The 25,892-nt window shown below is 47.2% G+C and overlaps 2 protein-coding genes across 2 annotated transcripts; one reads left to right on the forward strand and one right to left on the reverse strand.

Moving 5' to 3' along the window:
* Positions 1 to 1,417: 1,417 nt before the first annotated feature.
* Positions 1,418 to 17,919, reverse strand: SCD (stearoyl-CoA desaturase). Its single transcript, XM_041746054.1, has 6 exons — positions 17,596 to 17,919; positions 16,814 to 17,099; positions 12,373 to 12,503; positions 10,292 to 10,497; positions 8,609 to 8,841; positions 1,418 to 5,482 (listed from the first exon to the last, which is right to left on the reverse strand). Exons 1-6 carry the CDS (start codon positions 17,620 to 17,622, stop codon positions 5,283 to 5,285), a joined length of 1,083 nt encoding a protein of 360 aa, XP_041601988.1. The 5' UTR covers positions 17,623 to 17,919; the 3' UTR covers positions 1,418 to 5,282.
* On the forward strand, positions 17,919 to 25,892 carry LOC121485548 (translation initiation factor IF-2-like). The gene is made up of 3 exons (XM_041746056.1): positions 17,919 to 18,909; positions 22,227 to 22,315; positions 24,522 to 25,892. The coding sequence occupies exons 1-2, from the start codon at positions 18,001 to 18,003 to the stop codon at positions 22,245 to 22,247; spliced, it is 930 nt and encodes a 309-aa protein (XP_041601990.1). The 5' UTR covers positions 17,919 to 18,000; the 3' UTR covers positions 22,248 to 22,315; positions 24,522 to 25,892.

Consider the following 25,892-nt stretch of genomic DNA (forward strand, 5'->3'; position numbering starts at 1 on the left):
GGCATCAGAAATCTTATCTCTATGCTCTTCTCCATTATCTTAAATTATTTCATCCTGTCCCATGGTTAAACCTTATTGGTTATTAAATAGAGTCTTAACCTCCTTATACATCCCCACACAAAACATGTCAAGAAGAAAGAGTTCATTACCTTGCCCCTGGGAGCTCTCATTTTACAACTCACCCTTATAGGTAAGTTCATTATATATTCCTTTTCTCTCAATCTTGAATTCAACTGAACATACTGATCAAGCTCTAAGAACTCTCCCCTTTCCCCTTCTTAGAACTTTTGCAGATAGGAATCAGAAGACTGCCACAGGGTGAAATAGCAAATATACAAAATACAGACAGCCTGGAGGAAGCAGAGAAGCATGTTTAATTAGGACAGCCAGGTAGCAGAGAGGAAGAAAGGAAAAGAAAACAGCAGAGTTCAGTAAGGACAAATTGTTTAGATTGGATGCCAGTTAATCAGAAAAAAAGCGGATACTTAGAAGGAACAGTGCATTTATAGAGCAACTGAAACAATAGTCCTGCCTGAACATTTTAAACAACATAGAGGGAGAGGGGTGGAAAGCCAGATACTGGTGAAGAGAAGTCCTTATATAACTCAAGTTATATACATAAAGGTCTGAAATGGCCTCAATGACATAGACTTGATTTTGCATGCTCAGAACTACTCTGAATATTGCTTCTTGTCCAAGGTGAGGGCAACCTACATTAGCAAGCAAGGGGAGCTGGTTCTCTGGAACTCTTAAGAGGTCTGGGTATGGTCAAGGTAGTTCCTACTGGGAAGATGGAGCTTCTTCAAACTGTAAAATGTCCACATTCTCTTTTCTACCTGGTGATTCTCAGGTAAGTGGTAAAGGCTAAAGGCTTTCCCACCTTAGGATCAGGGGGCCCTCTTTTTTGTGGGAATTTATAAACCTTCCCTTGGATTGTTTTTTTCCTCTCTTCCTGCTGCTGTTAATCAGCATTTTCAGGAAGCCACTTAATTCCCCCATTTCTTCACATTTCTTTGGATGAATAACCTGGACTGCCCAGCCTGGATTGCAAGGCAGAGATTTGCTTTCCCAGAGAGTGCCTCTCCTGCTGTTCTCTTCCTCTCTGTCTTGGGTCCATGTGACCATGTGACACACCAGACACCTGGCATTTCCCCAGGGCCAAAGTGCCAACTGGTGTAAATGTGTTGGACTTAATGGCAGCAGACTCCTGGTTTCCTGCTGCCAAGGCTGCGTTTAACCTAAAGTTACCCTTAGGAAGGGCAGGGCGGGTTACTGGGGTATGAGTCAACTAGTGTAGCATCTACTTCTTTTTTATCCTTAAAGGTACAGGAACAGGGCATCAACAGTGTGGCAGACCATAGAGATAAGTTCCAGGAAATTTTGAATCGCAGCCAAAAATCACCCAGACACAGTGCAATCAGATTCACTTCACTTTTATTATGAACAAACACAATTTCAGATCAGTACAACTAAGCTTCAGAGTTGATATTAATAGAAATTATTCCAAAATTATTCTTAGGTCACAAATAACTACTATCCCACATAAAAGGGGAAAAATCCCACCCAATTAAGGAAAAGGTATCCTGTGTATTGTTTCCATGGCAATGAGTTTAGGCATTCTCAAATTTTGTCTGGCTAGTTATCCACCACTTATCCAATCTCTCAGAGAGAATATCGATTAATGATAGCATCTGGGACACGTGGTTTACGGTGGACATAAGTTCACGGTGGATACTGCTACTATAAAAATACTCAGGACTTAAAAGAATTCCTCTGCTGAAGGATCCCAAAATGCTTTATAAAAAGCATTAGTCACGCCTCAAAACTGCCCTTTGAGGTAGGTCAGTATTATTATCCCATTTTAACAGAAGGAAAACTGAGGCACATTATAGTTAAGTGACTTGCCCAGGGTCACACAGCAAGTCAGTGGCACAGTGGTAGGGGAGGCCCTGGCCTTAACCACCCACATAACATTGACATCTTGCTTTTGTTAACCTTTCACACTGACCCATTTGAGCTATACTTACAGAGAATACACTCAGGATACTAGCAAACCAAGGAGAGAAAGTTTCCATTTTAAATGCTACACCATCTTTTAACCTAAAAAGAATTATAAATCAAATACATTCAAATTACTTCCACCCTCCATCAAATGTGGGCACTTAAGAAAAACAGCCCTAAAAAAAAAGCCCAGAAGGAAATCCTGTGAATAGCTATACTGATAATTCTCCAGCCAGGCCCCCTTTTCTACCAACCACTTCTGTAGGGTCTCAGGTGCAAAGGAACTCCACAGGGGGAGCGAGGAGGGAGCGGAAGTAGGCTCATATACAACACTGATTAGAACAGATGTAAGGCACCCAAATAAGTTGTCAGCATACCCACGAAGTGAGGACTGTTAGAAATTTAGACTTCAGTTTCTGGATCATTAATGTGTCAATTGAACTCAGCTTTAGAATCTTGAAGAAAGTGTTCCTTACTCAGTAGACACCCCTCCACCTCCACATTGTCATAGTCATAGGAGCCCTCAGCCTGAGGCCCTTGTCCAGCCTTGTGAAGGGTCATGGTATGGGTCAGATCCCTGGGACGTGATTAGAATAGAAAGATAAGCTTGTTTTTGGTCCAAAATTAGAAAGCAGGCATCTGCTAACCTGTGGAATTAAAACTACCCAACAGGGATCTCCAAGAGATAGGTACACAAGTCAGCAGATCTACACTACGCTGTGATCTTCCATTAGATTTGTTTCTACTGAGAGGAACAGCTCAAAAGACAAGGATGCCTTTAGTCCAGGGAACCCCTGTAGCCTCTGTCTATTCAATTAATACAGGAAGAAAGGCCTTCTTTCTTTCCACTATTCCTCAACAATGCACAGGACATTTGGTATTGTAGATTTCCAATCTTTCATAGAGTAAAGCCAGGCCTTTGCATTGATGACTGAGGTACAGGGACATGAGTAGTCCAAGGTTCTCAAAACACTGGTGCTTTTTTTCAGACCTCTTCTACACTACCGTTTGCCCTAGGCTGGGTGGTGGGGAATGCTGGTTAGTTTGCCAAACAGAGATGCTGTTCAGCAAAGTTCATGGCATCTCAGATCCCAAGTCTCGGCTTCGTAATACACCCTGGCTCCAGGGAACAGGGCCTCCTTTTGCATGAGGCACTTTGGGACTTTCCTTTGCTTCTTGTGCTTCCCAGTGAAGACCAGGCTCCCTCCTACTTCTACAAGCATTGCACTGTCCGCTGGGAGCACGGACTAGGGCTGGGCAGGCTTACTGAGCAAGCAGGGGGCATCTAGCATACTCTCATGTTGTGATCCAGACAGAGGAGGTTAAAAACAAACCGTTTTTTGCTCCGTGGCTGGCTCACTGGCACAACACGAGCATGTGGCCTGGCTGTGCCTCCTGAGAGAGAGAGTGCCTGAGCCAGGGATGTTTCTAGTAACGTTTGCCAGCCTCATCTTGAGTCATCAGTGTGGCAGGGGCGCACAGGGGTGTAGGTGGAGAGACTCTGGAGGCCAAGTGAAAGTGGCAGCTAACTCAACTTTATAATAAAGAGAAACAGTGGTTCAGTGACCCTGAGCATTCTGTCTGCAGGAGAGGGAGCTGCCCGGTGAGCAATAATCATCACTGCCTCAGAATACATACAAAGCAGGCTTCCTGTCCAGAGAGAGAAGAACACATCAGGGAGGAAGGAGATAGAACTGGTAGGAAAAAATGGACGGAAAGGGTAGAGCCAGGAATCAAAAACCACAGTAGTTAGATTCCTACCTCGCCCCCGCCCCAGGCAGTCCTATACTTTAGGTGAAAAGTTAGCAGAGAAGGAATGGGAGAAATGGTTCAGCACTGCGGGGAGAAGCCTTCTAGTTTTTACTCATCCCAAGGAGAAATGGAATTAATGAATGAAATGAACATTTACTTGCTTGTATAACCAGCTTCCAAATCAGGACACCCATTGACTTTCTTAGTAACCCTCTGAATCCCCTGGCAATGTGTTCTCAGAGCCCTTCTTTTATAGTTTTCTCTTAGGAATTGCCAACAGACCCTGCCCCTGAACTCTCCATCTCCTGTCCAGCAGTGAGAGGAAAGTAGACAACCCACCTAATTTCTCCTCTTCTCCAGAGGGAAATACCCTAAGTGAATTACTTTAATGTTCCAAGCAGAGTGAATGTATATTATTTTTATGTTGGACCCAACTCCACTTCTTAAAATCCTTCCTTTTTTGGAAGACAGCTATGCTCACCACTATGCCACAAACACGTTCCTTTTTTGGATGTCTGGAAATGCTTCAGCCACGTTATTACTATGATGGAGCTGACCAATGTCCCGAAGATGGCAGAGCAGAAAGATGAAAGAATTTTGATGATTCCATGATCTGCTAGATTCACCAATTCTGGAAACAACCAACCTCAAGATTTCTTGTAATATGGAATAAGAAATCTTCCTGTTATTTAAAAAAAAAAAAAATCCTTCCCCAGCAAAGACCACTTTGACTACAAACTAAATGCTTCTTCTTTATCCCCAACCTAAACTACATTGGGACATTGAGATTTGCTTTTGTAATCTAGCATTGCCAGGCTCTATGGCCATTCCCTAGTCAGAGTCAGGAGAGAAAGGAGGCATGCTGTCTGATGGGGCTTGAGGTCCTCACTAGGCACCAACTGTGTGTCCAGTCACAGCAGGAACTTCTGCCTTGTTTCCCATCTCACCCCATCTTTACTTCTCAATCATACCATGCACGCTCTCTCCCCTGACAGTTTACCTGCTTTAGAAGCTTTGTGCCAAATAAAGTTATTTTCCACTCCAACTCACAAAAGCCTGAGTTGAAGATCATTAACAGGGGCCTTCCCAGAAGATTTTATCATACCTCTAGCATGAGCCACCCACCCTAAAGCTCAGGACAGCTCAAGGAAAGAGTTATGTGGGACAAAGACCATTAATTTTGGATTATAGAAAAGGTTGTCTAGGCTTTGGAAGCTGGACACCCACCACTGAATGACCAGCTGTTTGCCTGGGAGGCAATGAGCGAGGAGAGAAAGGAAGGTGATAAGAACAAAGCAAAGAAAAGGACAATGGACTAGGAGGGAGAGAAGATAAGAGAAGAAATAAGAGTATCAGCTTAGCATCATGAAGGCAGAGTTGTTGGCTTTCAATTTTAAAAGAATACTGTACTGGAATGGGTTAACATCATCATCTTTAGCATCCTGGTAGCATTATTCAGTAGTTAATAAACAGAACATTAAACTTCTGCCTGGCTGGCTTTTGGAAAAGGAACCCAAGGGACCCAAAACTCAGCCACTCTTGTAGCTTCCGTCTCCAGTTCTTTTAATCCTGGCCAAGATGGCAGCCTTGGATACTTTCTTCCGGTCGTAAGCCAGACCGAGGGCAGCCATGCAATCGATAAAGAAGGTGGTGAAGTTGATGTGCCAGCGGTACTCACTGGCAGAGTAGTCATAGGGAAAGGAGTGGTGGTAGTTGTGGAAGCCCTCCCCTGGAACAAAAAGCAAGGATAAAAGTTATGGAGCTATGCAGTGGGTTGCAGTCTTTTCAGTCTCGGCACACTGGCACACTGATTACCTAGCAGAGGACCTCCAACCTAGCAGAAACTTGCTGCTGTTGAACGAATGAATGAATCTCTCTGAATCTCTATGACTCTGAGTCAGATTGGTCCCCTAGAGGCATCTTAAGAAATGACTGAGTAGACCTGGCCACCAAGCCTTTCTAGGCTTGTCCTTTGTCAAAGGAGGACTGGCAATTTCTTCCAGGGGATAAGCTAACTACAGAGAAATTGCCAAGGCTGGGGATGGATTTCAGATTGGAAATTTCACTAAATATTGATCTGAAACCCTGAGGTCAGGGCAGGGAGAAGAGAGTCCAGAATAGAGGACTTTTGCCATGCTCCTTACTATGATGAGCAAAGGAGAACATCTTTTACCACTGCACTAGTACCACACCTAAGGGGGAACAATATGGACAGAACTGGATAGTAAGAACCCAAAGTCAGAAGGAAAAAAGCCCAGTGCAGGGTCCCGTATTTCCTCAGAAAGCTACTACTGGGTTCAGAATGGACTGTTCCAGCTTCTAATTCTTTGAACTTTGACTCTGGTTGGGGGCGGGGGAGGCAAGAATGCTAATAAAACTGAATCTCAGGATGCCTGGATGGCTCAGCGGTTGGGCGCCTGCCTTCAGATCAGGGCATGATCCTGGAGTCCCAGGATCGAGTCCCACATCGGGCTCCCTGTATGGGGCCTGCTTTCCCCTCTGCTTGGGTCTCTGCCTCTCTCATAAATAAATAAATGAAATCTTAAAAAACAAAACAACAACAACAACAACAAAACCCAGAATCTCTCTGACAGAATAAGAAGTAAGAGGCTTAGCGATTCCCTCTAACCTCTGAGGTTCTTTTTTTTTTTTTTAATTTTATTTATTTATTTATTTATGATAGTCACACAGAGAGAGAGAGAGAGGCAGAGACATAGGCAGAGGGAGAAGCAGGCTCCATGCATCGGGAGCCCGACGTGGGATTTGATCCCGGGTCTCCAGGATCACGCCCTGGGCCAAAGGCAGGCGCCAAACCGCTGCACCACCCAGGGATCCCCAACCTCTGAGGTTCTAAGATGAGCAGCTCACTTTGCTGGACTGGGGGAAAACAAAGAAATCCTGGTCTCAGGAGAATTTCAGTAATAGGTAAAGCTTTAGAAACTCCACAGACAGTGAATTCTCCAACCCTTGGCAGGACTCTTCTTTCTGTATCGTATTCAACAATTAACAATACAACAACTAACAATACCGACCCTTCAAAAGCCAGGAGAAAAGCTGGATTAAGAATAGCTCAAAGAAGAGCACGGGGGAACCCTTTGAAGATCAAAGAACCTCAGGAGAGTAGTAATGATATTAATAACAAGCAAGTGAAGGATGTCCTACAGAGTAAATGACACCATCCAGGGCAAGTCAAGGTATGTCCTCTCTCTGTGACACCTGATTATTCAGTGTGAACTGAGTAGGAGGTTGGGATAACCACAAGGCCAAAGGTACTGACAGGATTACTAATTTCCATAAGTGGCTTTGTACCAGGGCTCCATAGAAGCACTAACCAGGCCTCTACTTATCAGATTTAAACTACAATCAGATACACACAGAGCCAGAAGAGAAAAAAGAGGAAGGTCCACGGATGGAAGAAGGACAAGACTTTGCAACTGGGGCAGTAAGATACAGCCCAATAAAGGCTCAAGGGAGGTCAGCTTTGGCAGAGAGAAAATGATCATGTGACCATGGGGCAGGGAACTTGAGAAGAAAAGATGGGAGTGGCAGAGAAACAAGCTCCAGGAGAATGAAGGTGGAGGTGATAAGGGAGATGACAGGGAGCACAGCTGAATGGTAACTGAGATGAAGGTGTTGGCAGCCTCTCAGTGCTGATGCTCACAAAGAGGCTGGAGTCCGGGAAGCTTGCTCTAGATCCCGTGGTGGCACAGGACAAATCTCATTCCAGAAACTTCCATGTCTCTGAAAATCTCAGGTTGACAGAGTTGAGGAAATTGATTTCAAACGTGGTTCAAAGTAAGAGCAGGCACAATGGGGGAAGGTGAGATGCATGAAGGTGTAAAGGAGAAAAAAATGCCTTAGTCCAGATAGTAGAGATGATTGGGGTTGAAAGTCTAGAGGAAGATTTTAAAGAGAGAAAGTGAGTGTGAGGCCATGGTGTGCATAAGCATGTGCAACAGTGAGGTTGCCTAGATATCCTGGATGACCATTGGCACTGATCACTGGTGAGGAAAGGCCATGGGGTCTGCTTAAGGAAAACAGATTCCAGGCCTTGGTCAAGGTCTATATTTAGTTGAAAACTGTTGACAGAAAAAGAATGGAGACAGATGGCAAAAGCTTGTTGTCTTCAGCTCTGGCTAGTGGGGCTGGAATGATAGATATAAATTCATCAAGAGTCAGCATTAGATCAGCGAAGCAGGTAGTTGTGAGCAAAGTAATTGCTTTACTGGTGGTTCCCTAAGCCATTGTTATGGGGAAGGGGGTGCTCCTAGCACAGAATAGAAGCAGGAGAGAGAAAAAGAAAGGACAAGAGATAAGACTGGTACGTGGCAATTAAGGGCCATGAACAAGTGCTTGGTGGTGCCAACACGAATGACATCAAAGCACTTCTTTGGTCTCAGGACCCTGAGAACATGACTGTTAGCTGAACCCAAGAGATGGATGCCTAATGGACTGTGCCACCCAGGTGCCCCTATATAGGGTATTTAAATATAAGATCCTAGGCTCACTGCCCACCCAGACGATCCTGTTGTTCCATTTATGCATTCCCTGCCCCACGCAAGACTTGCAGTCCAGCCCAGAGAGGACTGGAAAAAGGAACACCCAAAGGGGTTTATTATACATAGCATTTGCAAAGGTTCTGGAATCTATAATCAAATGCCCCGTTGTTTTTTACCCTTTCCTTTCTACATAAGACCTGTTGCCCAACTTTCTTATATATTGTCCCCTAGTTTTATAATGGAAAACCAGACAGAAAGAAGTCATAAAACAGGTTAATCTGGTTTTTCTGGCTCCTCACCTAAAACCCTCACCAGCAGACCACCAGAAAGGGTCTCGCTGTGGTCTGGTGACTTACCTGCAGCTCCCAGGGAAACCAGGATATTCTCTCGGGGGCTAATATTCTTGTCGTAAGGGCGATATCCGTAGAGGTGGGCAGCACTGTTCACCAGCCATGTGGCATTGAGCACAATGGCGTAACGCAGGAGAGTAGCGACGCACACACTGTGTAGAAAAGTTTCACCCCAGAAATACCAGGGCACAAAGGTGGGCAGGATGAAGCACATCAACAGGATGCCGGGTTTGTAGTACCTACATCAAGAGACCAGATGCCGTGTCAGGGTACAAAGGACTCTTAGTCCCATCTGATTTTCCTCGGTCACTGGTTGGGGCTATCTTTCCTTCTACTCAAGTACAGTGTGGCAGGAGACAGAGCCAGAGGGAATGGGGTAGGAACCTTTGAAGAATGTCCAGGTCTTTAGAAAATGAGGTAACATGGGGTTAACTGATTTTTCTAGGATCACACAGGTAGGAACTGGTGGAGCAAGGATTAGAAGGCTTGTCTCCAGCCTCTGAATCCATTGTTCTTTCTGACTATAGCATAATACCACCTTGGAGAAACAGGTGAGGTCCAAATTATCAACTTATAACCCAAGTCCTCCTTCGCAGGGTTTTTTCCCATTCTGCCTTTAGGTTCCTTTCTCTTTCCCGTTCATGTTTTTTGCAGAGTCTAGGTTTTGTGCCTTGCCTCCATGTTCCGCCAGCCACCCCAAAATCGTTCATCTCCTTCCTCAGAGAGGCACAGAGTGTCCTTGATGCGCGCAGACCCTCTGGAGGCCCTACACCATTCTTCACTGTCTCAAATGTAGACTGTGCCATTGACATTCCTAGGGAACGGATTTCCTGCTTTTCTTCAACAGCCAAGTCTTATACTCATATCATTAGTATTCCCTGCATCAAACTTTCCATTCCTGCTGCTGCTTCCCAAGCACAAATCCCCGTTAGCTCCTATCTACTTTGTGGCCCTGCTTCTCACCTCTTTGGCTCCATTTCTCTCAACCATCCCGAGAGTAACCTTTCTAAAGCACACCTTCCTGCTCAAAAAACTTGTAATGGTTTCCTGTTGCCTATTGAATTAAAACCTAAATCTGCTTTTAAGCCTCTATAGGAATAGCATCAACCTCTTTCTGGCCTTACTTCGACCACACCCTATGCTTCAAGCAAAAGGCCTTTATTGTTGGAACATGCTTTCATGCTCATTCGGTTATGTTTGTATGTTCCCTCCTCATACACACCTGTGAGAATCTCTATCCATCAGTGGATTCCAAAGCTACCTTCTTCATAAACCCTTCCCCAATGTTCCCTCACCACATAATCTCTTTCCTTTGTGCCTCTCATTGGCATAGAAAATATGTTGCCACGTGTCATAGTTATTCAGGTCCTTAGTTTTCCCTCTGCTTCCCAATAGGCTACAGGCTCCTTGAAGGTAAGGACTGTGACACAATCATCTTTGTATCTGCGACTGTCCCTAAGTCAATAAGTATTTGTTGGATTTAAATCGGTTTAATTCAGAGAGCTCTGAGAGAAAGAAAGAACAATAGTCCATAACCATGGGCATGTTGGCTACTAAATGTTAGGGTTTTAAACTTAATTTGGAACATACAAACCCAGTAAATTCCTCAGCTTAGGTTTATAAGCTCTAGGAGAAAAAAAGGGGTTCCCCAAACACTCAGATGCCCAGCTCCATTATCGCTTCACTCACCTTCTCTGGAACATCACCAGCTTCTCAGCTTTTAGGTCAGACAAGTCTAGCAAACCACCCTTCTCTTTGACGGCTGGGTGTTTGCGTACAAGCAGCCAACCCACGTGAGAGAAGAAAAAGCCACGCTGGGAATTGTGAGGATCAGCATCTGTTTCTGAAAACTTGTGGTGGGCACGGTGATCTCGGGCCCATTCATACACGTCATTCTGGAGGGACAGAGAAGATGAATGAAGGCCAGGGAAGAGGTACTCTCTTAGGGGAATTCCAATGGACAGGCAACTCTAAGGGCCCATGGCTCACAGCCTAACTCACAAAATACCCCCTCTATCCCCCCAACTTGCTACTGAAGCTTAAGTGGAAAAGCAATTTAAAGTCCCAGGGCCACACGAATAGGATTAGCTTCTTGAAGGTTATATGGTAGACAGAATGGAGGCAGATCATACAGAGCTCAGAGTTTCATTAGAAAAACACGCTGCAATTCTTCAAGAAAAAACATTGGAAAAGGTCCACACCATGGGGTGCCAAACCCTGGGCATGGAGAACATGAGGCAGGCAGCCTTGCATCCCAGGTTCTGGTTGATGGGTAAAGCTGCAGGGAACTCCATTCTGATGCCTTGCATATAGATCATGGCCAGGTATAGAAATCCTGATCTTGACCACATTTCCAAATGACCTCTGGGCTCCTCTAGGATTCTTTTCATCCCTTAAAGAATGTGCTCAATCTCTTCCTTTTCCCCACATAAAGACAACATCAAGAGCCCTCAAGGTATGAAGTGCTGTGACAGAGAGGATTATGTGACTGTGGCAAGTACCTGGGACACTGCCATGAAGAAAGGGATCAACTTGGTTTCTTTTTCCTCTTGCTCCCAGCTAAGCCCCACACCACAGGCCATCTTTTGTCCATTGCTAGCCCTTAACAACTAGGAGTTCCCTTCTCCCAATTCTCGGCATTCTCTCCGCTATAAACTTTCTGCCTCAACAAACCTCAATACATGGGGCGCCTGGGTGGCTCAGTCTGTTAAGTGTCTGTCTTCAGCTCAGGTCATGATTCCAGGGATCTGGGATGGAGCCCTACATCGGGCTCCCTGGTCAGCGGGAAGCCTGCTTCTCCCTCTCCCCCTCCCCCACTCCTGCTCTCTCTTGCTATCTGTCTCTCTCAAATTAATTAAGTAATTTAAACAACAACAAAACAAAAACAAAAAACAAAAACAAAAACAAAAACAAAAAAACCTCAATACTTGACTTAGCCAGCCTGGCAGCCTGAAACAGGACCATAATGTTGGTCTACCTAACTTCTCAGTGACACAATTTCCTCATCTGTAAAATGGGGGTAATAGTACCTACCTTCTAAGATTGTTGTGAGGATTTTTTTTTTTTTAAAGATTTTATTTATTTATTCATGAGAGACACAGAGATAGAGAGAGGCAGAGACACAGGCAGAGGGAGAAGCAGGCTCCATGCAGGGAGCCCAACGTGGAACTCAATCCCGGGACTCTAGGATCACGCCCTGGGCCAAAGGCAGATGCTCAACCACTGAGCCACCACCCAGGTGTCCCTGTTGTGAGGATCTAATGAGGTAGTTTATGTCAAGGGCTTAGAATACTCAGGCACATAGTGCTATAGGGCTATATCATTTGCTCTGATATCTGAGAACACAGAGTTCAAGAGTCTATGAAACATCAGCTTCAATCCCACTGTGGGGGAATCCTAACTAAGCTTTTCACCTAAAATAGTGAACTTAGTGTCCCGTGTCTGCCCAGGAAACCAGGGTCAGTTCCTGGCTTAGGCACCGTGGCCCATGATGATAAAGGACCACAACGGCCAAGACTGCGAGATAACAGAGGGATGTTAGGATCAAAACTCATCCCGTGACATCAACACTATTGCTTATGTATCTCCTACTGCCCTCTTCCAGAGTGGACTTAGGGCCTGGGCCTGTACTTGACGTGACAGTAAGGGGGGAAAAAAGCGAAATGCTGCCCACTGTGGCTCCCCTCCAGATGCTGAGCTTCTTTCTCCATCCCGCCCCTGGAGCATCAGAAGAGCAGAGAGAGAAGAGCTGGGCAGAGCCAGCTTCTCACCTGGAATGCCATCGTGTTGGCAATGATCAGGAAAAGCCTCAGGGGCAGCCGAGCTTTGTAGGTGCGGTGACTCCACAGCCGATGAGCCCCTGCTGTGATGCCCACAGCGCTGATCAGATAGTAGGAGAATGCTGCCAGGAGAAGTCAGTGCAGGTAGTTACTCATATGGGAAGGCGTTCACGTGATACTTTCCTGTCCAAGTCTGTGTGTTCTTTTGGTTCTGAGTGAGGCTTGCTTTCACCCTGAACTCCAGAGATGTCTTGGTCTCCTCCATCCCTTTGCTTCTACCACCTAAAAAATACCATCACCTCCCACCCTCTGGAATTAGCTGAGTAACAGGCACTTCAAAAAGGCCGAACAGAGAAGAGGGCGTTTTTCACCCAGCGACTTGTCATTCTCCGTCATTCTCCATCGTGAGGGACCTCATCCCAGGTCCTGTCTCCTCTGACCTTCAGCGAACCTCTTCCAAAGTTTTAAGGACCACAGACCACTCTTGAAAAGCTTAGTACCCAGCAGCACAGGTAGTATTAAAAGATTTGAAAGCTAGTCTGGTCTGAGCACTGGCCAATTCAAGGGACCCTGGGTTCTTCGGGACACTCACAGGCTTCTGAACAATGGCTATTTACCAACTAGTCTGAAAGTATTTAAATATTTTAGCAGGCAGTATGGCCCACGTGGGGGGGAAATCTGCCCTGTACATAAGTTGTATCTGTGTGGTATCTTAAGCTTTGCCAAGGATTCTGTTCTGTCTCCTCTGATTCACGGAATACCTTGAATGGGGTTTAGCGTCTTTACTTTGCAGTTGAAGAAATACATGCCAAGTGGTTGAAGTGTTTATCTGTGGTCACGTGGCTAGTAAGAAATGGAGCCATGGTTTGAAACCAAGTTTTCTGTCAATAAACACTTTGTGTTCTAACTATCCCAACTACCTTCCCAAGATCCGCGCATGGTTCCCATGTCTCTCCTTTGCCACGTGCCTTGGCCAGCCTATACTCCCTCTGGCAAGGCTAATTCTAGGTAGTGGTGGGATATTCTCTTACATTTTCGGTAGAACACCCCAACACTGTCCTGCCTCACCTTCCTGGAAGTCTGAAGGATATAATCTCTAGATCATGTACTCTAACTGGGAAGTGGGTTTCTGGGTACACCCATCTTGCTCTGCTGGCTCTAGCAGGCAGGGGCTGAGGCCTTGGTGGAGCTGTAACTGTTGACAATGTTTCATTCCTAGGGAAGCAGCTAGAAACAATGGATCCTCAGTGGCCACAGAACTTAGTTGCAGTTGGAGACACTGCACATTGTAACAAATTGTTCTGTGTTCTTCTCCAGCCATAGATACTAGTTTCCTAAACAACCAACCCCTCCCCCCGCCCCTCCCACTCCTCCCACCCCTGAACCCTATTTCCTCCACACTCCCCTATTCCTCCTACAGGATCCAGAAGAGAGCCATGGAGCCAGAGTTTGTCCCTGTGAAAGTTCTACCCATGTTCCCTCTGAGCTTGGATTAGGGCCTCAGGTGATTTGCTGACCTTAAGCCATGTGGTGACTTCTTTCCAGATATAGTATCTACCTGTATCCACACTTGGAAAAATGACAGTTGAGCCACAGGCCACCAGTCACCAAGGAGGAAGAAAAATAGCTTTGGGCTTGAAGCAAAAGCACCCCGCTCAGAACCAAGGAAGCTACTGGGGTTGTTTCATGCCACAGAGGGCCCTGGCAAGTTGACTCAGAAAGCACATAAGATCCTCGTATTAACAGGGGCATTGGGAAAAGAGCCCATATACTCTGGTGCCTTTTTCTATCAGTATCTCAAACGCCTATCTAACAGAAGACCTCAAGTCAGCTGGAGATCCACATCTCTATTAATGTCCAAATTGTCAGCCTAAATAAAGTCTCATAGTTTCGGCTCTAAGAAAGAGACTTAAGAAGTTTTACCTATTGGCCCTCAGTTTTGCCAGAGATCTCTCTTCAGCTCCCCCCCCCCCCAAGGGCTCTTCTGAGAGGCCCTCAAAATTGCTCATGGTCATGAGAAATACTGGAATCACAACCAGTTGCTAATGTAACACTCTCCTTAGGGATAAAACAAGAAGAGGTGAGGCCAAACGACTAAACTCTGAAGGTGGACCTCTGACCCTCTTCCATACCACCATCCCACTTGTTCCTTAAGATGGAGAAGTTCTGATTTCCCTTTATCCAGCTGGTTCTTCGGTCAACTAAGTCATCCACCATGTGGCCCACGGCCAGGAAAAAAAAGTCACCATCCAGTTCCCATGTGCTATGTTTCTCTGTCCAAAAGCATGGTACACACCTATGGGCATAGCACCAAAAAGGTAGTAGGTGAAGCCTGGGTTTGGGGTTCGTACTCTGCCCCCTCCACCAGCAGCAAAGGGTGAGGAACTATGGGTGGCAGTCTGGCCAAACTCTGGGCTTAACAATGCCTACAGGGCGTCCTGAGGCTGGAAGGGGCTTGTGGGTGACAAAAGGGGTGGAGAGAGGAATCCAGTCTCCTTGGGGGATCCTTATCCCTGCTCTGAGACCTCTCCCACCTCTCCTGCTACAGCTAAAGTTCTGCTCGCTTCTCAGAGGGGGTGGAGAACACATATCCCCCTCCCCTCCCACATATAAGAGCTCTTCCTGGGCCTGGCCAATCTTGGCAACGACACACATGTAACCTCAGGAGAACTATTTTCCCAATCCTAAGAAGGTACCACTGTCCCAGTTTGTACCTGGAAAAATTGAGATCCCAAAGAGACAGGATCTACCCAGTTGCATTTCTCTGCCTGTGGCATCGAGATTTTCCAAGACAAGGCTCCAGTGACCAGATCCTACCACCTTAGGTCAAAGAGGTCACCTGGGTGGCTCAAGCGGCTGAGCATTTGGCTCAGGTTGTGATCCTGGAATTCGAGGATCGAGTACCACATCGGGCTCTTGCATGGAGCCTGCTTCTCCCTCTGCCTATGTCTCTGCCTCTCTCTATGTCTCACATGAATAAATAAATAAAATCTTAAAAACAAAACAAAAACAAAAGGTCGTGTGGGAATCAGCTAACGCTTGGCCTACCAGCCTTTCGACACAACTATTCTCCAAGAGTACAGCTGTCGGCAAGCACCCCATACCCAAAGCTGCTCTGGAAACCCTAAAGTTGTTTTTTGAAGGGGAATTCTGGCTCACTATCCTCAGAAAGTGGCAACGTGGAGCCCCCCCACCCCACCCCCCCGGGATGCTGGAGCTCCATGCCCTCCTTTTCCCCCTTCCCAAGTCAGGCATTTCGTGGCACAGATGAAAATGCCTGCAAAGCACATGTGTGTATCCAGGGGGCAGGGCTCTGCCATCAGCCCACACCCATGGATCCCTGAAAGAGCTGAGCTAAGGGCAGGTCAGGGACAAACCAGGAACTGTCTCCCTTACTGCAGTAGCCTGGAGGCTAGGGCTGCTCAGGGCTCTCTCCTCTGGCCTGGCCTGGTGGTCCCTGGCAAAGGGGAAGACTTCAGGACATTAGGAGAGAGGGGCTGGAGCAGGCTAGATGAGAATATGAACTATTTCCTCCAGTTCATTTTGGTCTCAGAACATTCTCATTCGTTGGCATATCTAGTTCCCTGGAGACTTAATGGAGTCACAGAGCAACACATCTGTGTAACCTGGGTTATACAGGAGCCTTTCTCGTCTGTCTGTTTGACAAAGGAGCCAGCTGGGCCAAGGGCCAGGGCAAAATAATTTTGTGGATAACCCCTTCTCTGTTCCTCCCTCTTCTACTAACTCTTTCCCTGAGCAGTTTGTGGCGCTATGCTCTGACTGTGCTCAGTATATTCTCCCTAAGGCTGCTGCTCTAGCCCCCCCACCCCACCCCGTTCCCTTGCCTCCCAGGTCTGGCCTCGATTCTTTTGTGGCTGGCAGGGCTGGGACAGACAGCCAAGCAAATGATTTGAAACAGAAATGCTCTTTCAGGGAAAGCTGACTCTCTGGCACAGGTCTACTCACTTCAAGGCCTGCAGCACATAGTCTCAGGGCTCCCTCCCCAACATCCATACTGAAGGACCCCAGAATTGTCATTCCTGCATCTCCATTCTTCCCCCCACCCACTTCAGGCTCCATTCCCAGCCCAGCATTGTCAGGTCACCAAAAGACATGGCTGGGAAACCCTGGGCCAGGACAGGCTGTTGCCTCTGCTCCATGTAAGATCCCACCCTATTAAAGAAGTAGGGAGTACCCCCGGGGCTGGGTCAGAAGCACACGGGAGGGCAGGCCAGGTGGCTCAGTGGTTTAGCGATGCCTTCGGCCCAGGGCATGATCCTGGAGTCCCAGGACTGAGTCCCACATCAGGCTCTCTGCATGGAGCCTGCTTCTCCTTCTGCCTGTGTCTCTGCCTCTCTCTGTGTCTCTCATGAATAAATAAAATCTTAAAAAAAATAAAAATAAAAAAAAGAAGCACAAAGGAATCTCTTACCCCAGAGCCAGGTGTACGTCTTGCAGGTGGGAATCAATGTGATCCCATACAGGGCTCCCACGTGCAGCAGAGACATAAGGATGATGTTTCTCCAAACATACTCAACCTTGGGCTTTGGTCTGCCCTCCGGATCCTTGTAGGTTGGGTCGTAGATGTCATCTTTGATTTCAGGGCGGATGTCTTCTTCCAAGTATAGGGAAGGCTTCTCCAACTTGCCTCCTCCATTCTGCAGGATCCTGGAGGGAGGCGCTGTGATGGTGGTGGTGGTTGTGTAGGAGCTAGAGATCTGGAGGGGAGACGAAGCAGAGTCAGGAAAGGGGAGGACACGTGCAGCAGTCCCTGCCAATTCACTCTCTAATCAAGCTGGGGGAAGGGTGGCGTGTGGACACAGACCCTGCCCCCCAAGCCCTCGTAAACCGAGAGCCGGGTCTATCTCTGCTGGAAGGCAGGGAAGTCCCCGGGAACTATTCGGGTGGGTTGCGAAGGGTGGTGGAACCTCAAGGTGAAGGCGCAGTATAGCAAGGAAGAGTAAAATACTCACACTCCTAAAAACACACAAAGGAAATCCCGCATGCACACGGACATAAAAGTACGACCGGGTTTTTCTTTAAAGCTCAAGAAACAAAAGTTGAGGAATCAAGTGCTCAAATTACAACGCACACTCCCAACCAACTGAAGGCGGTACAACTCGCAAAAGATGGCTAACAACAGTCCGAGATCGCAACGCTCTCACCCCCGCGCCAGCGCCGCGAGCCGCGGTCGGGGAACTGCTGGGAGCTCACCTCCTCTTGCAGCAAGTGGGCCGGCATCTGGGCTCTCCGAGGCTGGGATCGCGTCCCCGCGGCTGAGACTGCAGAGCGGAGTCCGGGACAGCCCGCACGCGGAGGAGACTCCGGTTCCGAGCCCGCTGTCGCGCGGTGACCCGCGGCGCCGCTCTCGGAACCTTCCCGCGCCGCGCGTGCCGGCTCGGGGTCGGGATCCGCTCTGCTGTGCCCGGACCTGCCCAGGCTGGGGATTTAAAGGCTGCGGCTGGCAGTGGGTGACCGAGTCCCCTATTTCCTCAGACCCCTTTTATTCGCTGCCAACAAGGGGCAAAGTGCGCGGAGTTGCTCGCCGTGGGAGACCGGCCTGGGCGGGAGAGGGGAGGAGACAGCGAGGCGTGCGGCGGCTGCGGACGCGAAAACAGGATGCTGCAGACACCCCGCGGCTCCGCGGCCGCGGCCCCAGCCCCTGCCCCTGGGGAAATGCTAATGGGCTCCTGTAGAATCTGGCGCCTCATTGGCCGAGGGGAATTTGGTGCCACCTCGTCCAGCCCTTGCCATTGGCTCGGCGCAATCTGCTGTTCCCTCGGCCGCGAGCTGCTCGCTCCCCCTCCCCTCTCTTTCTCCGTCTCCGCTCCGCGTCCACCGGCCGCTGGGCCTGTGCCCGGCATCCCGCGGCCTCGGGGCGCTCGGGAGCTGTCCCTGCGCGCGCGGGCGAGGGCCGGGCCGGGAGGCGGGGGGCGGGGGGCGGGGGGCGGGGGGCCCCGCCGGGCCTGGCCGCCGCGCTCGGCCGCCGGGTGGGCTGGGGAGTCTCCTCGGCAACGCGGGGCAGCCCCGGGGCCCTCGGCTGCGCGCCCGGGCGCCGCCTTCCGGCCCCCAGAGCCGCGCGGGACGGCAGACGGGGCTTCGTGCCGGGGTCGGCGGGGTCCCCGGCGGCGCGGGCCCGGGGCCGCCCCCCGCCCCGCCGCGCGGCCGAGCCCTCGGAGCTCGCGGGTCCCGGGGCGGGCGGCAGGGCGGGCGGCAGGGCGGGCGGCCCGCACTCGCACGCAGGTCCACGTGTGTGCGCGCGTGTGTGGACCTGCACGCGCGCACGGCGGTCTGCCCCGGGGCGCGCCCGGCAGGGGACAGGCCCCACCGGGCACCGCGCGGCGGGAGGGGGAATCGTCCCTGTGCCCTCGCGTCTGGGACGTGCGTGCGCGGGACGTCTGGGGAGCTCCTCAGGTTGCCAGGTTGCCCCTTGGGGATCGCCTTCGAGGAGAAAGGCAGGAAGAGCAGGCACGTGGGTTCCCAGACGCAGGCCGGAGGACCGCTGTGTGCAGCGCAGATAACCAACAGGTACTGCACTCTCACCACAAGCCAGCTCACAGGGACCCTTAACGTGCCCCTTACTGCGTGCCCCTTACTGTGAGGTGCCTTGTCTGCTCCAACCTTCTAAAGGCGAGGAAGGGGAGAGAGGGAGCCACTAAGTGACTTGCCCCTGGTCACAGCAGCCAGGAGCTGAGCTCCTCCCCCTCCCCCGTGTGTGATGCTAGAGCCCAAATCCAGGTCCCTTCCCAGAATCCTGGGTCCCTGAGATGCCCCGACCTCACCTACGTGTCCCTCATGACGACACCGCCCCCCCCCCCCCTTTTCCGGGCCTGCGGGTGCCCTACCATGAATGAGAGTAAGCTCTGCACCAGGCAGGACATGCATTCTCCCAGCCTCCTTCACACGCGGGCCTCCCCGAATACTCTCCCAAGATCCCTCCTCTGCGAAGAGGGGAAAATAAGGAGTTCTGTACCAATGATTGGCTTCTCAGGAACATTCCAGGCACCTGGGATTGCCTGGGAGGAAGACTGTTGGCTACTGGTCTCAGGGTCAGGCCAGCTCCCTGGCCAGTCCCCAGCACCTGCATTCCAGTCCTGGCTCCCTGGCCAGTGCAAAAGTTTTGAATGAGACCAGATGCTTCAGTGATGGACAGCTGGTCTTGTCATGGCTCAGAAGTGCTGGGCGTGTAGAAGAGCATTCTGTGCACACGCTGCTCCTCTTCAGGCTTGGTCTGCAATGTCTATTTACTTAATTCCTCTACAACCACAGGGTTACTCTTCAAGGGAGAAGATCCAGAGTTTCTTTAGGGCCGTACGCTTAATTGTGCATGAAAGTGGCTCTACCGTGGAGACCAGCTTTCCTTCTCCTTAACTGCCTAAGTCTATGTGACCCTGTTTCATCCAGACCCTGGACCTCTACTGGCATTATTACTTAGGCCAGGAGCTAGATCATTCTTTTTCTGCCATGGAAAAAAAGGGGAGTGCTGCCAAGACAAAATGTAGAACTAGGCTATCGTAATTTTTCTCTGAAGACAAGATGCAGCCCTGTAGGGGAACCTTTGGGAATGAATGGAAGGTCTGGATTATGGAAAGAGTTACAGGGAGAAAAGGTCAGAGCCCATGTCGTTGTTGATACCTATGATAGAAAGGTGACCTCTGGTTTCCTAGCTTGGGCTTCCTCCCTAAAGTTCACCCAGGGCATATCATGTGGAATTGACTGCGTCACCCACGATGTTAAAACTCTTAGTAGCTTAGGGGGCACCCACATGGTTCAGTTGGTTAAGTGTCAACTCTTGGTTTTGTCTCAGGTCCTGATCTCAGGGTTGTGAGATCGAGCTCTGTGCTGGGCTCAGCTTGGAGCCTGCTTGAGATTCTTTCTCTCCCTCTGCCCCTCCTGCTCATTTTCTCTCTCTCTCTCTCAAATAAATAAATAAATCTTAAAAAAAAAAAAAAACTGCTCTCAATAGCTTGCTACTGCCTACAAGACATAGCTGCATGGTAGGAGTAATATGGGAAAAGCTTGAACTTTAGTATCAAGAAGTATTAGTAACAAATTGGAAGTTACACATAAGTATGTGATCAATCTTTGTTTTTTTTTTTTTTTTTAAGATTTTATTTATCTACTCATAGAGACAGAGAGAGAGAGGCAGAGGCACAGGCAGAGGGAGAAGAAGCAGGCTCCATGCAGAGAGCCCAACATGGGACTCCATCCAGGGTCTCCAGGATCACGCCCTGGGCTGCAGGTGGCGCTAAACCGCTGCGCCACCGGGGCTACCCCTGTGATCAATCTTTGGATACAATAGAGTTTAAATACTGACTTCGATATTTAGTGTGTAAGACAAAGTAAACTTGCGGGGTGGAGGGCGCAGTTCTAATTCTTCCTCTATGCAAAGGGGCACAAGGTACCAGGGCAGTTTTAAAATTTCATGTTGATTCTTCAAGAGAACGAGAAGAAACAGACCCCTGTAGTCATTTAGATAAGTAAGATGTCAATTGCAGGAAGTCACAGAGAATGGTCTCCCTGTTCCTTCAGCCTTTCCCAAGTGTTCTTGCATCTGGTTCGTATAGGCACAGAATTGTTCATAGTAGGGACCCAGTTGGAAATGCAATCTGTGCTTGCTAAAGTCCTTGATTCACTCTCACTTCTCTGGGGATCCTGGTACTCTGAGCCTAGAAACCCTGAGGTTCTCTTAACCAGCATAGCTCGGTAATATATGGACCGAGAAAAGTTTTTTGTTTTTTTTTTTAAGATTTATTTATTGATGGTTGATTGATTGATTTGAGAGAGACAGAAAGAGAGAGCATGAGTAAGGAGAGGGGGCAGAGGGAGAATGAGAGAATCCTCAAGCACACTCCCCACTGAGCACAGAACCTGACATGGGGCTCGATCCCAGGACCCTGGGATCATGACCTGAGCCAAAGGTAGACACACTTAACTGACTGAGCCACACAGGTGCCCCTAAATTAAATGGTATTTCAATCACCACTCCATTCTTCTTTGCTAGCGTAAGATTTAGAGGTGTTGAAACTGGAAAAGGAGAAAAACCCAGCTACCTCAAGTTAATAATCTGAGAATATTTTTATTCTGGTTTCCTAACTAGGAATTTGTTTCTCCTTGGAGCAGAGATCACATGCACTCCTGAAGCACTGGTCACACTGTGGCTCTCAAATAACAATGGTCAAACCAACACACTGACTTGGATTCTAAGCTTATTCCTTAGTCAGCAAAAGAAACAAATTGTCCCAACAGTTATAACAGTTATAACAGCAAAATATTAACAGCCTTTATTTACAAAAGGCTCATGCAGACTGATAAACTTCACTGAAACTCAAAATGATAAAGTAGCAAAGGACCTGAATAGGCACTTCATTAGGGAAAACGTGCAAACAAATACTTGGAGATTTGTACTTCACGAATCATTCAATACAAAATAATGATACGTATCTGTCAGTACCAAAGACTTGAGAATATTCAATGTCACTGGGAAGGATGAGATGAGATAAGCATTCTCTTAGACTGCTGGTAGGAGGATGAATTGATTTATACATATTCACCAGAGGGGGCTCCTAGGTGGCTCACTAGGTTTGGTGACTGACTCTTGTTTTCTGTTTGGGTCCTGATCTCAGGTCGTGAGATTGAGCCCTGCATCAGGTCCCAAATCAGGCTCCACACTGGGCTTGGAGCTTGATTGAGATTGTTTCTCTCCCTCTGCGGCCCCTTGCTCGAGCTTCTTTCTCTCTAACTCTTAAAAAAAAAGGTACAAAGCATAATATTTAAAAAAGTATTGGGGCATCTGGGGGGGCTCAGTTGGTTGACGGGCCTGTGCCTGTTTTGTTTTCGCTCAGGTTGTGATCTCAGGGTTGTGAGATCAAGCCCTGCATCTGGTTCCATGCTCAACGGGGAGCCTGCTGGAGGTTCTCTCCTTCCCCCCCACGTGAGTGCTCTCTATCTCTCAAATAAATAAATCCTTAAAAAATATTTTAAAAAACTGTCAATAATGCAGCATTATTCAGCCAACCTCAATAAAATATTGTGGGGATCCCTGGGTGGCGCAGCGGTTTGGCGCCTGCCTTTGGCCCAGGGCGCGATCATGGAGACCCGGGATCGAATCCCACGTCGGGGTCCCGGTGCATGGAGCCTGCTTCTCCCTCTGCCTATGTCTCTGCCTCTCTCTCTCTCTCTCTGTGACTATCATAAATAAATAAAAAATTAAAAAAAAATTTTAAAATATTGTGTAAGAAGCAATTTTTAAGGATTTTATTATTTATTTATTTATTTATTTATGTATTTGTGTATTTATGTATTTATTTATTTATTTATCAGAGAGAGAGAAGAGAGAAAGCACACATTACTGGGGAAGGTGAGATAAAGGAGAAGGAGAGGGAGAAGCAGACTCCCTGCTGAGTGGAGAGTCTAGCTCAGGGCTTGATCCCAGGATCCTGATGAGATCATGACCTGAGCCAAAGGCAGATGCTTAACTGACTGAGCCACCTGGGAATCCCAAGAAGCACTTATAATGACATGGCAAGTGTTCATGCTATAATGTTAATGAGGGAGGACAAAGCTTAATATATTTATGTGATCTCAACTATGTGAAACATTTTAGAAAGGAGGAAACAAATGTTAGGCTGAGATCCTGGTCCTCAAATTTACTGTGACGCATGGTAACCTTGGACAATTCACTTCATTCTGCAAGCTTTAATTTCCTCATTTGTAAAAGGGTGATAGTTTTTGTTTTGCAAAAGTGTTGTGAATATTAAGTAGTTTATTAAAGTGATCAATACACTATTGGACACATAGTAAGTTGCAATTATTATTTCATTTACATCTAGGTTCCTTAGTTTTACCTATTGAAAGTGCTCCATGATTTGACCCTCACCTTCCTGTTCCAACCTTAATTGCTACTGCCTGTTTGGTATATGTTACACCTTCCTCAAACTGCACTTGCTGGTTCTAAATATGCTCCCATCCCTCTCCCCAGCTTTTTCTTCCCCTCTACTCTTCCTGTCCAAATATTAGTCACTTTTCAAGGCGAATTCAGCTCCATCCCTCTCTTAAAGTTCCCCTGATCTTCACCATTGCAGGATATGCTCTATCTCTTTCACTTGTGTCTTCTAGAGAGCTGCATCATTTTTGGCACTTCTTCCACAGACTTGAGAATAATTACCCGCATGTAACTTATCTCTCCTATCAACGTCCAAGCTCTTTGAGACAAGGCTCCTGCTGTCTTCTTTCACTGGGCCTAATAAGAGGGAAGTGAAGCACTGAGCTCCTTTGTAAAAGTAAGGGAGTTAACTGCATGGGGGTCATACTGCTGTGTCAGAAGTAAGTACTAGGAGGGTTCGGCACTGTTACAGCCTGGAGTGGGGGCAGGAGGATGGGAGGGATAAATCTCTCAGCTCCAAAATAAAAAACTCTTGGAAAATGAGGAACAGAAGGAAACCTCCCTAACCTGCTAAAGAATATCCACAGGGATGCCTGGGTGGCTCCGTAGTTGAGCGTCTGCCTTTGGCACAGGGCGCGATCCCAGGCTGCGGATCCCATCCCACATTGGGCTCCCTGCGAGGAACCCTCTTCTCCCTCTGCCTATGTCTGTTTTTCTCTGTGTCTCTCATGAATAAGTAAATAAGATCTTAAAAATATGTATGTACAAAAGGCCTGCAGCCATATTCTACTTAATGGTGAGATACGAAATCCCCTTTCTCTAAGATGGGAGAACAAGGAAATATGTCTGCTTTCACCACTTCTGTGCATAAAATCCTTGTTAGTCCAATTGGCAAGAAAAAGAAATTGAAAGACAAAACATAGAAAAGGAAGCGCTTGTCTGGCTTAGTTCGTGGAGCATGGGACTCTGGAGTCCCACATTGGTCATAGAGATCTAAAAAAAAAAAAAAAGAAAAGAAAAAGAAAAGAAAAATGGTCATTATTTACAGTAAATACAATTGTGCATATGGAAAACCCAGTGGAATACACACACAAAGTTGAAGGAGAATTCAGAAAGGTCAAGGATACAAAGTCAAAATAAAAATGTATTTCATTCTATATACTATTAAAAAATGGACAATAGAATTTAAAATATATTCTTTGAAATAACAAAAAAATATCAGATACAAAGGAATTAATCTAACAAAATATTGCAGGATCTCTACACAGAAAACGAGAAAACATTTATGAGAAAAATGAGGATGAATTAGACTGCGTGAAAATTAAGAATTTCTGGTATCAGAAAATATTAAGAAAACAAATAAACAAGCCAGGGAATGGAGACATATGTCAGAGTACATAAGAAGATAACTTGATAAGAAAAATGGCAAAAGATTTGAATAGACACTTTACAAAAGAAGATGCAGAAATGGACCAATAAGCACATCAAAATCGCTCAACATCACCAGTCTTAGTACACATAAGGCATAAGCAACGAAAGAAAAAAATAAATCGTTTGGCCTTTGTCAAGGTTAAAAACCTGTGTGCTTCAGAGGGTATTATCAAGAAAAAGAAGGGACAACCCACAGACGGGAGAAGATGTTTGCTTATCATATATCTGACTAAGGGACTTATGTATAGAACATACGAAGAACTCTTGCAACTCAATAATAAAAAGACAAATGACCCAATTAAAAATTGAATAGATGCATCTCCAGTGAAAACTCGCAGGTGGCCTAGAAGCACAAGAAAGACCCTCAATACCATTAGCCATCAGGGAAATGTAAGTCAAACCCACAATGAGATACTTTATACCCATCCTAAAGGGAGAGTAGGATAGTAACAAGTGCTGGCGAGGACGTGGGGAAACTGGAACCGTCGTACACTGCTGTTGAGGATGTAAAATGGTACAGTCGCTTTTGAAAATATATTGGCAGTTCCTCAAAGGCTAAATCTGGAGTTATCATGTGATCCAGCAATTCCACTCAGGTGTCTACCCAAAAGAAATGAAAACATAGTCCCCACAAAAACCTGTACACAAATATTCATAGCAGCAGTATCATAATAGAAAGAGGGGAACCAACCCAAACCTCCATCAAGTGACTAACAGATAAATAAGATGTGGCATGTTTTACAAAGGACTATCATTAAGCAATAATAATAATGATGATGATGATGAAGCACTGGCGCACGGCACAATGTACACGAACTTCAAAACTATAATGCTAAGTGAGAGACACCTATCATAAAAGACCATACACTGTATTTTCCCATTTACATGAAATGTCCATAATGGGGAAATCCATAAAAATGGAGTAGATTAAGAGTTGCCTAAGGCTTGGGGGGAGTAATGAGGGAGATTGGAGAAGGGGGGTGATGGCTAAGGAGTGTATTGTGCTCTATGGGGGTATGAACATGTTCAAAAATTGACTGTGCTGATGGATGCACAACATTGTGAATGTACTTAAAGCTGCCAGTGGTACAACTTACATGAGTAAGCTGTATGGTATGTAAATTGTATCTCAATAAAACTATTTTTTAAAGAAACGCTGCAGTGGGATAACCCTACATCCTCACTAGAATGACTG

The sequence above is a fragment of the Vulpes lagopus genome, chromosome 2, assembly GCF_018345385.1.
Source record: "Vulpes lagopus strain Blue_001 chromosome 2, ASM1834538v1, whole genome shotgun sequence".
Classification (NCBI taxonomy): domain Eukaryota; kingdom Metazoa; phylum Chordata; class Mammalia; order Carnivora; family Canidae; genus Vulpes; species Vulpes lagopus.